The sequence below is a fragment of the Chenopodium album genome, chromosome 4 (genome assembly GCF_948465745.1).
Source record: "Chenopodium album chromosome 4, dcCheAlbu1.1, whole genome shotgun sequence".
Lineage (NCBI taxonomy): Eukaryota > Viridiplantae > Streptophyta > Magnoliopsida > Caryophyllales > Amaranthaceae > Chenopodium > Chenopodium album.
This window is the reverse complement of record NC_137837.1, coordinates 32165260-32177173: the sequence shown is the minus strand read 5'-3', so window position 1 is coordinate 32177173 and position 11914 is coordinate 32165260. Positions and strand designations below refer to the sequence as shown.

Genomic DNA, 11914 nt, shown 5'->3' with positions numbered 1-11914 from the left:
TTTTTTTTTTCTTTTGAATTTTGGCTATTGTAACTTATGTAACTGAAATATACACAAGAAATGAAGAAATATCATTCTTTGTAATAAACAATCTGCAACGCACGCATAGTTTCACCTCATATTAATCATGATATGTTGTAAGTTAAATATTTTTTTTACTGCTTTAGTTGTTTGGCATAAAAGTATGTGGTGCGTATTGCTACTTTATCATGTTATACGCATAATTTATTACTCCATCCGTCCTAAAATACTTGTGATGTTGGGGTAACCACATAGGCCTTGTTTGGCAATTGGCTGCTGGTTGTTGGCTGTCGACTAGTTTGATTGGCTAGTTTGATTAGCTCTTTGTATTGGCTTTTTTGTTGGCTGTTTGACTTTTTATTGGTCTAAAAACATGTCTGATAAAATTGGTTGTTGGATGTTATTAGTAACTTACGTAGCCAAAAGCTACTCCAAGTAGCTTTTTCATTTTGGCTTAAAAGCCAGCTTTTCTGCTCGCTGAAAAAGTCATTTACCAAACACAAATTTGAGATGTTTGACCAAATGAAAAAGGCAAAAGCCAAATCCAATCAAAAGCCATTTACCAAACAAGCCAATAATTTAAGAAAACTATAAGTGGGTTCAATTAGTATATTTGTTTATTGTATAAAAGATTTCTATTGTATTTTTATATTGTAAGAAAACAACAAAGTAGGGTGGGAGTGGGGTGTATATATATATATATATATATATATATATAGTAGTGGTCCAATTCTGTTGTTAGTAACGTGTCAAGTATTATGGATGGGCAAAAATGGAAACTATGTCAATTATTATGAGACGGAGGGAGTATTAGTTTGTAAAAACATAGTGAATTTTAAAATAGATCGAGAAGTCATTGCCACTCAAGTATTACAAACTTCTCTCACAAAATTATCTTATATTACTAGCTTCTTCAAAATAAATCTTGTAAATTTGTAGATTATGTAAATAATCTTTTGTAATTATCGTGCATATATTTAGTGTATATCTTTTCTAAAAGCCTTTGGTGTATATATAATCTATTAATGAATGAGATGTGACGACAAACATTTATCATATTCTCTCATGGTATCACGAGTCTAGGTTTCTTTCTTAAACCCTAATCTCTTCCGCTATTCTATCTTCTTCTTCTTCTTCAATTCTTTCCTGATTTTTTACCTCCATCAATTTCCATGGCCGATTTTCCAAAGCTTCATCGGGCTACCAATCAAGGCGTGTATTCCTATTGTGCTTGATTACAAGGGTTCGTAGTACAACAATTGGTCGACTCTCTTTCAACTCCATTGCCGCGCTAATATGGTTATCGATCATATTATTCCACCTGTAGTTGATCCCAAGACCAAACCAATCGAACCTACAGCAGCCGAGCAACCGAACAAGCTTTCTGGCAACGACTTGATGATATTTTTTATCAATTGATTTATGGGACGATCTCCAATGACCTAATTACTCAATTCCATTATCGATTCGCAATTCCATTATCGATTCGGATGATAAAGCGATTGATCCTTGGAAACGTTTGGAAAATTTCTTCCGAAACAAGTTGGCTAGAGCATTACAATTGGATGCTCAATTCACAAACACAAAGCTTGAACAATTTGATGGTGTTAAGCCTATTGCACTTATCTCAAAAACATTGCCGATAGTTCGAAGAAAGTAGGAGATAAGGTCTCCAACAATTCAATCGAATGGTTTTGCAGCTTTTAAAAGGTCTCTTAGAGGAGTATAAACCCTTTAATTTCAAACATCCGTTCGGCATCTCAATCCCCTCCCTTTCTTTGATGCACCGCGACCCATTTAGCAACAAAATATTATCTTTTATTACCTTATTATTTATTTCAATCATTAAGTTTTGATGTTTAAATTGTTGACGTTGTAAGGCTTTGATAATGACAAGCTAAGCAAACTTCAACTAATGGTTTCTCTAGTGTTAGATTGTTTGCAGGTATAAGCAAATCCAGGGAGCTGAAGAGTAGCTTGGAATAGAGCTTACTAAATTGGAATGTTGTCTTCTAAGTATATTAGAAGAAGAGTTCCAGAAGGATGATCTTAATCAAGAAGCTGAAAGGAAATTCATAAGTGCTCCCTATACTAACAGGAACACACGCTACAAAAATTCGGTTAAATTGCGACCGTTTTTCTACGAATGTCATGAAAACGGTCGCAAAGTATGATTTTTGCGACCGTTTTGAACGCAGTCACAAAATTACGATCGTTTTTTTAAAACGATCGCAGATTTGTGACCGTTTTTTACCTTTTAAACCGTCGCAGGGTTAATTGAACATTTTTAAAATAATTCGACCGTCAAAAACGGTCGTAAATTGCAAATTTGCGACCGTTTTAGGCGGTCGCAAATCCTGTATAAAAGTTATCCAATCCACTCCCTAACCCTAATTCACTCACGGCCTCTTTCTCTTTCTTCTCTTTCCTCTCTTGTTTTTCCTTTCTCTTTCCTCCTCCATTTTTACCGCCGTCCGAAGCTCTTTCCTCCATCACCATCTTCACCGCCTCTCCTCCTCCCTTTGTTCTCTTTTACTTCATCACTAGGTTAAGTCCCGTGCCATGCACGGTCATAATTAAATTTTACAACCAATAAATTATAAATAATAGTGTAAATTCAACATTAATTTATCTACAAAAATTATTTGTAACAAAATAACTTGAATTTTAGTTCATACCAATACCAAATACTGAAATACGTAAAGGTTATTGAATTGGATTGTAAGAAAAAAAATATAATAATAGAAATTTAGAATCTATAAGGTTTTATGTAATAAAATTAAAATATTAGCTTAGATTTGTACCCATATGCGAATTAATATACATCTATGATCTATCCTTAAATTATTAATACATTTTCACAGAAATATGAAAATTTATTTGATTTCATTTTACTTTAAAATAATCAATATTTCGTAATAAACTTTTTTAATATATTTTTAGTGAGTAATAGGAGTTTTTTTTTTTAAAAAAAATCATATAAATATTAGAGTAATTAGATTAAATTTTCCAATATATGTTATGTATAATATAATTGAATGATTTTGTTCTTATAAATGTTATATAATTTTAAGATTTATATAATTTATGCTACCAAATGATATTTTTTTAATTAAAATAAATTTTATTGTCAAATGATGAAAGTTGGAGAAAAAAAAATAATATTGACAATATTATAATAATATTGGAAAATAATATATTACAATATATGTAACTAAAAGTTTCCTAGTATATAAAATATATGTACAAAAAATTGAGTATAATGGGATTAAATATGTTGTTAAATTGGAAATAACTATTATTGTAGGTTATTAAATGAATGTCATTAAAATATCGCAAAAAAAAAAAATGGAAAGAAAAAAAGGCGGGAAAATTTTTAACCAGGAAATGACAAGTGTCATTCCAGGTTTCGCCTTTAATATAGGTTTATAGATAGATTCTTTCTTTGTTCTTGTTCGAAAATCACACGAAAAGAATAGGAAATTCGGTCACCACCACGATCTCCACCGTCACAAGCTTATGGTTAAACAAGTTAATGGTTTTTAAGGTCAAATTCGACAATAAAAAGTCTAGATCTAGAATTTTCATGGTCGAATTTGGCCTTATTAAACCAAATTCGAGGTGAAATTCAAAGTCAATTCAAGTTTTGAGGTAAATTTTCATGTTTATACTTTTTTGTTTGATTTTTTCTTCGAATTTGGATTTTTTTTTTTGTTCGAAATATCTATGTTCAAGGATTGTTTTGTTTATTTTGGGTTTGGTTTTCGTTTTGATTTTTTGTTAATTATTGTGGGTTTGATTTTTTTTCATTTTAGGTTTTATTTTCGTTTTTAATTTGAGTTTGATTTTTGTTAATTTTGATTTTGGGTTTGATTTCTGTCTGTTTTTCGTGGGTAATTTTTGTGGATCTTTTTTTTTTTTGTGGGTTCTTTTGTTAATTTTTATTTTTGTTTTGAATTTTATTTTATTTCATTTTTGTGGGTTGAATTTTCTGGATTTTGGGTTAAGGTTGGCGGTGGGCGGAGGTGGCTTAGCGTGGGCGGTGGTTAGGTTGGGGTGGTGGTTCATGGCGTGAATGTATGCTGAGTCTCGGTGGGTACACAACAAGCTTATAAGATAGGTTTAAATTGCATAATCTCGTTAACGAACTTAGAAGATGACAAGAAGTTCTAGAAGAACATGGACCACGGGTTCCAGCAATGAGCTGAAAGATGTAACAACAAATTATCATTAAAGTCTAGTACGTGGTTTCATTATTGGAACTAAGCCTCAAGATCCAATTCAATGCTCAATGCAGAGTTTGAGAATTCAATAATGTAGTTATTCAAAGACTTTATAGAGATTAGTATTATGTAATTACGTTAGCATGCATTGATGTATACATAAGATTGATTGCTTTAATATGTAACTTACTAAAAACGTGATAAAGCTAGACATTCGATAATATAAGTGGAATCAAATAAGATAAAATTTGTTTTGTTTGGAAAAGATTAAGTAGGGATTTAGTTGAATAAAATCTATTTTATTACACAAATTTTTATATGTGACCAGCTACACACATAACAAGCTGATTTTATTATATTCATCTTATGTAAACTTATCTTTCTTAACGATTTTACATAAGATTTTCGATCTTTTAAAAGATTAACTTGCTTGGTTTGGTCAAAATGATGAATATAAGTTATACAAATGGTTTTTGGTATCTGTCATTTTGTTTCTAAACCCTACTTTGAAGTCACAAGTTTTTATTATAAATAAGAGCTTTTTATTTCAAGGAAAAGTGTGACTTTAATGCTTGAAAACCATAAAAGCACTTAAGAGTAATAAGTTTGGCAAGTAAAAGCTTTATCATATTAGTTTCGGATTACATGTGATGCTTTTGAATCTTTTTAGAAATATGAAATATTCATATCTCTAACAAATCTATATTAGTTTTTAAATCATTGTTTTGTAATTGGCTTTGGGGGTGTGAAAATTCAAGAGAATCTAAGTTACAATAAGAGAGATTTTTGTTGTCTTCCCATCACCCTAACCTTAAGTTGGGTTTCGCCTTATTTAAAAAGTAAAGCTTTGCCTTCCTAAATGAAAGACTGTGTGAAGAGGAGAGAGAAATACTCTAGGAGTACTGCTAGGAACAACTTTAATATGGGATTTAAGTTGGTTAGGATAGGTTAACGTCCGATTGTAATATGTTGTACCTGGGAGTGACTTGACCTATTATAACGAAGAGATTGGTTAAGGAAGATCTGTAGAGAGTTTGAGGTTTAATTTCTAGTTGGGCCATGGAAGTTTTCCTCGTAAATCTCAAAGTGTCAAGTAATATTTAGGTCCTGCTGCAATGCTAAATATTATATCAAATAGAACAAAATGAAATAAAATAAAAGATAAAAGTATTGATGATTTAAATAAATAGAGTACGTAAAGTAGTGTTTATTGGTTGTACACCACGAAATAATAATTAATTAGCAAACATAGGAAACCAACAGTTAATAACCTATAATAATTAACCAACGAAAGGTTTATATATATTTCATAAATTTCATTTGTGGCCAAAATATTCTACAAAGAAATAGTAAATCTCACCTATAATGCCTGTATAAAAAATGATATTCTTTATTAATTTTAAAATCATATTCTTTAGTCATAGTTTTCTTATCATGTTTTAAAAATTGGCTTTAATAATTATCTAAAAGCTCATAGTGACCATACCCATGAAACAAAATATTTATAGGGTACTTGTCATTATATTCTTCCCCATAATTTGATATGTTTGTCAATTTGTTTGTCTTCTGATCTTTCATAAAGACAGATATCAGATTCCTGATACAATAAAACATCAATTGTTACCATAAACACCATATTTAAGAATTTGAAGTTAAATAAAGTGAGAGATTATATACACAGTGCACCTATGAATATGTTGTTTTTATTTTAATAATTATTTTTCATTTAATCATCAAATAAAGAGTAAAAACTAACCTTGGATGGATTAATCACCCTGGAGTATATAAAAAATTTCACACAACCAAAACACTACACATGCAAAATAGTAGAAGTTATCAAATACTCACTTGAGCACATGAGATGCCATTCGTACTTCCAGTTCTCCGCCCCAAACATAAGGCTTTTGAATCCTCTCAACATACAAATCAAAGTCTTCATCAATGAACCTATGAAAGTTTAAGATTACACACACAGATACGATTCAAAGAAAATTGTTTTTGCAATAAGAAAGAAACATACCCTTCCATTTCTTTGCGCCTCTTTAAGAGCTCTTCGACCACCTATAAAGAAAACAGAAGAAATATGTTTAAGATCCAAAATTTGTTTATAACAACTAATTACTTTGTTTATTTATTGCATAAAATCGCTTCACTATTAAGTTTTTTAAACAATCCACCTTAGCCCTCAAATCATCAGCAAGCTCTCTCTGACGGTCTTCGTCAGGCACTCCCTCTCCGGTTTGTAAGCAAGCTCCGTGAGCTATTGCTCTAAACAAACATCGGCCATCTGGTTGTACACCTTTGATCATTTTGAAAAAGTGACGTTCATTACTATAATATACAGAGCAATATTTTGTTTAATTAGTTTCATGTGTTTTTAAAACCAAGCAATAAAACTCAAATGCAAGACATTAGATTACCAATGATGCTACATAATGTCAGTAATTGAAATTGTAAAGCTCATTTTGCATAGGAAGTGAATCACACTACTAATTTGTTAATTTCACAATATACTATGAAAAAAAATAAATAAATAAAAAATCAATGTTTGAAAACTTGACTTTTCTAGGAAATAGTGTCAATGTGTCCTGACTTTTTCCCGGAAAATAGAGTCACGTTTTAAAATTAAAATTAAAAATCAAGGACTTTAGACTATATTGATTGAAATTTTTATTAAAAAAATGAACCTCAAATAATTCAATAAAACTCTTCCAAATTAATTAAAATTAAAATAGTCTGGTGAATTATTTTCCGAATTACAGGAATTATATTTTACGGGCAATAAACTAAATTACAGTGCAAGTAAATCAGTAAAATGAATTGATATATATATTTATGTAAAAACCTTCGGATAATCCACAACCCCATATTCCAATTTTGTTCAGAAATTATGGCATTGAATACTCAGATTGGTCTAATATTTTGCAACAAGATAGTCTGATTAGTGTACTGAGCAAATAATAAATTTAGAAAATGATTGAATTTAACAAAAATATAAAATTGAATATAATCAATTGAAGATTATGAATAAATATAGCTACTTAAATAGGTTAAATAAATAATTTAAAGGATTCCTAATTTAAAAAATAATACCCGTAACCCGAAAATCCAATAAATCAGAACAACCCTCTTCGCTAACCATTCTCTCCGCCTCATTGACAACGCCAACAATGGTCTCCATCTCACCCACAACGCCGTCGTTCGCAACAACATCATTGAAAGAAAGATAGACACAAACTCCATAGAGAAGATAAGCGAGGTCAAGGCGGTGAATCCAACGAGCAGGTCTAGCATCACAAGCGACATTCCACGATCCCTCGCCTCGTTGCTGGTGGATTGCGGGGCGGAGGTGATCCCTCCGCCAATCACCGCTGGCAACAGCAGCCGGAACATTTACCCGCCAAATGGAGACCGAAGAGGCTCCATCGGCGACGTTATTGGTCAATTGAGAATGAGATTGATGGTAGTGGGTGTGGAGGGAGAAGGTTTGAGGTGATATATTCCAAGGCTTTAATGGGCGTGCGCAGAGTAATCCAAGCATCACCATTGAAATTTTTTTTTGGGTTTTGGTTGTTTGGTGTGATTGGTGGATTGTGTTTGGGGTTTAAACGGGGGTTTAATGTGATTTTGGATGGGTATTTTTGTAATTTCATAATCTTACTATAACTGGTACATAATTTGATTCTTTCAACTTTTAGTTCTGATTTTCTACCATCTTTTGTATTGGGGATGTCTAGAGTTTGAGATCTCTTATGATTTTATTATCCCAGATTCCCAGGTGATCTCTCTTTATCTTTATTTTGGGTGTTTCTAATTAATTGGATATGTATGTCAATGTGATTTTTAACCAATAATACTTTATCTATCAACAAATATTGTTTATATTCTTTTAGTTGCAATACTTTCGCTAACACGATATTTTATGCAGTTAGTTTGACTTTGTTAAAAATATTATGTAAGTGCAATTTGTTAGGGAATAAACAAATGATAATGATAAACAAATAAAAATGGGTGAATAAGTTTTGTAAATGTAAGGTGTTTAGGTAAATATACCCACTCAGCTGGACCAATGGGAGCTTGACACATGTCAATCCAACTCAGCCCAATTAGGTCAATCAAAACTGAACATGTGGCCCTCTGGTTTTACAACTCCTAATGGGCCATGAGCCCATACCATCTAATTACCTAATAAGGTAAAAATAGCAAAGCAATTAGGTTAAAACCCTAATTTACGTGCATTTCCATACACTATATAAACCTTCTTTAATGATGGGTTACACATGTTGAAAAGTGATTAGAGTTCTCTAACTATAATTAATACCGTTCCAATCTACTGTTTAGACTTTTGACCTTTCTGGTGCTAACTTGATTGTTGTAGGCGAAACTCCATCAAGCCTAGGGTTCGTTATTTTGCAGGTGCCAGGTGAGGCATATTCGACATTATAAATTTCCCTCGAGACATCCCAAAAACCTTACAATATTTGACGCCGTTTAAGGGAAAAAATACTGCTGAAATGACTCAAGACAATCTTACACCACCCATTGTAGACCCTGAAATCCTAGTCGAGGACAATGTTGATATCGAGCTGGAAATGGGAGTTTATACCAACCCTAATGACAATACATAGTTTGAGGGAAGGCATATGAGATCTAGAGATTTACGGGAGGGTGTTCCTATTTAGATCAATACGGCAAGCACAAAGGCTAGGAAATCCCTGCTTGAAGTTCTTGCAAATGAACTATAAAACATCCCCAAATATTGAACAATTTTATATAAACAAAGAGGGGTTGACTTTTTGTTGACTTTTTTCTCCTTTTCCATGGCGATTTTCTGAATCGATGTTCTCATTCAGTAAGCTCGATCATGGCTCGCAAGAAGAAACAATCAACCCCACTATCTCAAACCCCATCTTTTGGTTCATTAGCTGCTTCAAGTCTAATCAATTAAAGGATTCGAATGGCACTGGAAACCCTAGCTCGATTCACTTCTAGAAAACAGCTCGTTTCCGACGGAAAAATTTCCTCGAAAACACCCCTAAATCCGTCGGAAAACCCGAATCTGACGAACCGGTTGTCGGAAAAGCATCTGTAGGAAAAACGACATCTTTCGACGGAATTTCCGATCCGACGGAATTCTTTCGTCGAAAGAGGTTTTCCGAGGCCGAGAAAATCCGTTGTAAAGATCCGACGAACCCAATTTCGTCGGAAAGTTCCGACCGAAATTTCGTCGAAAAATGTTTTAATAAAATTAAAAATACGCTGCACCACCAACAACCGCTAACTAATCCTAACCCTAACATCAGACCACCACCGCCACTACCACCAAGTCACCCACATCACCGCCACTACCACCCACTACCACTCCATCGCCACTACCACCCACTACCACCCCACCGCCACTACCACCCACTACCACCCCACCGCCACTACCACCCACTACCACCCCACTGCCACTACCACCCACTACCACCCCACCAAACCCGTACCCAGATCCACCCACCTAAAACACCCAAGTCCTAACCAAACCCACCCAAATCCAGGTAACCAAACCAAAACCACCGAAATTAACAAAAAAAATTTTAAAAATTAAAATCCTTAACCATTACCCACAAAACCCAAACTCCAACAGCAACCACCTTCCACCACCATAAATTGTAAAAAAAATCCAATAAAATAACAAAATAAAATCAAAAAAATTGAAAAAAAGATATATACCTTAATTCGACCACACATTGATGGGTGTCACAAATGACACCCATTTGATGAGCATTTAAGTTGTTTTTACCTTCTTTTCACGGATTTTCTGCTTAATAAATGTTTAGTTTTATGCATTTGGTCTTGGTTTTACCTTTCATCTCTTATTTTGTAACTTTTATGCATTTTGTTGGTTTTTCTACTATTTTCTCCTTTATTTGCTCTATTTTTGTGGTTGTAGGTATTTTACGAGGTTTAGATCTGATATTGGTGAATCACTAAGGTGGGAGATGCTTTTGGAGCAAGCTCATGGCAATTGGAAAGCTCAAGATGCAAGGAAGTGGATTCTCCAAGTTCTAGCTCTTGCGCTCTCAAGTCGTGCTCTCATGAAGATGGGGTGTTGAACCCACAATTAAGTGCTTTTGGGACTGCCTCTCTTAGTGTTCATCATAATCATGTTTTGCGTTCATTCGAAGACCTTAGCGAACGCATGAAGCTGCGATAAGATCCGAAGAAACCCAGAAGAGCGCGGGCGCGCGACCCCCTTATGCGGGCGCGCACTACTGCTGCGCTAGCGCTCCTCTGCGGGTTCCAGCTTTGCTCTTCTTCGTTTTGCACCTCTTATAAATACCCTTTTGAACCCAATTTTTGCAGCAAGTTTTCATTTTAGATTTAGATCATATTCTTAGCTTAATTGAGAGCTTCTCTCTCTAGTTCTAGGGTTAGTTTATAGGAGTAGATTTTAGAGAGGGAAAGTGAGGAATTTCAATGGTGATTGAGAGATTGAAGATTTAATGGTGACAATTGTGTTGAAGATCTTCTCTATTATCAATTAGCATTCTTAACTCTATCTCATTTTATTGCTTTGTTTGATTTTGATGTTTGATTGTTGATTAGTGTAGTTGTTCTTCATATATTGTTGATTCTTGATTTCTTTAGTTGTTAGTTGATTATATGATGATGTTAGAGTAGTTGTTTGCTAGGAATTGGGTGAAACTTGTATGATTGATTGATTGTGCTTAATTTGGGGATTATGTTGATTAATTGTTGAGATTAAAGTGATTAATGGAAGTTTGCATGTGTGTAATTCGATTAGGCCTTGATAATTATGCTAGATTGCATTGTAGTTTTTAATGATACGGACCATTGATTTAGGAATTGCAATTGTCGATTGAGCTTGATTAGTGATGCTCCTAGTTAGAGTCTCTCGTAGTTGGCGCTAGTTTGACCTCTAGGAGATAGCTTGTTGACTCTTTTGATTAAGCTTGCCATTAGTCTTCACAACCATTGATTTGCATATTGTTCTCGAGTTGCTACAATTGTCATGATTACTTGTTGATCCCCGTTCCTAGTGTTTATTTGTTTGGTTCTTCATTTTGATAGTTGGTTATAGTGTTTACCTTTTATCCTAAGAGTTCGACCTAGCTTAGGCGCATAATTAAGTGCGGTTGAACATTACCGTTCATTTGGGTTTGACCCTTGACTTGCCTCTATACTTGTATATAGGTTTCCTGTAGGGAATATTTCAAGCGTTAATCCCCTAGCTTGAACCCCACTGTGATCATACACTAAAGTACGGTGGCGTCCAAAGGGAAAGAAGATAGAGCAAAAGAGTCACCAACAAGTTTTTTTGGAACTTGTAAACCGTTCACGAGGTGAAGATTACACCCCTTAACGATCCAAGAGATCGTCAACTCCATAAGGTCTTGAACCAAATAGGGTTCGGGGATGAAGGTACAAATCCAACCTAAAAGAGATTGAACCTGCCCTAATAATAGGCCTCTACTTTATTCTAATCGTATTCATGTGCGCTTTCTGATTAACATACAAGCAATAGGTTTAACCCTAAACCTGTTTATCTATGTTGGTTGAATATTAATGCACAAATAAAACTATTATTGGCGATCACTTGAATTATAATCAAATTAACCCTAAACAAGATTATTAATTATCTTATTAAGCGTGATTACAAGTAC

The 11914-nt window shown here is 33.6% G+C and overlaps 1 protein-coding gene across 2 annotated transcripts; it reads right to left on the bottom strand.

Annotated features, from left to right (window-relative positions):
- Positions 1 to 5387: 5387 nt before the first annotated feature.
- LOC145629081 (uncharacterized) lies at positions 5388 to 7846 on the bottom strand. Of its 2 annotated transcripts, none has more exons than XM_081681566.1 (5): positions 7338 to 7846; positions 6422 to 6543; positions 6265 to 6305; positions 6093 to 6191; positions 5388 to 5841 (listed from the first exon to the last, which is right to left on the bottom strand). In XM_081681566.1, exons 1-5 carry the CDS (start codon positions 7789 to 7791, stop codon positions 5697 to 5699), a joined length of 861 nt encoding a protein of 286 aa, XP_081537692.1. In that variant the 5' UTR covers positions 7792 to 7846; the 3' UTR covers positions 5388 to 5696. The 2 variants fall into 2 exon arrangements, with proteins under 2 accessions (XP_081537692.1, XP_081537693.1); XM_081681567.1 differs by having other exon boundaries at positions 6422 to 6510.
- Positions 7847 to 11914: the final 4068 nt, after the last annotated feature.

Coding starts and splice junctions, on each gene's coding strand:
- LOC145629081 (XM_081681566.1), bottom strand. CDS start 7,791: ATGGTGATGCTTGGATTACTCTGCGCACGCCCATTAAAGCCTTGGAAT. Junction 6,544..7,337: donor ATTGGATTTTCGGGTTACGG/GTATTATTTTTT, acceptor AAATGATCAAAG/GTGTACAACCAGATGGCCGA. Junction 6,306..6,421: donor CTGATGATTTGAGGGCTAAG/GTGGATTGTTTA, acceptor TTTTCTTTATAG/GTGGTCGAAGAGCTCTTAAA.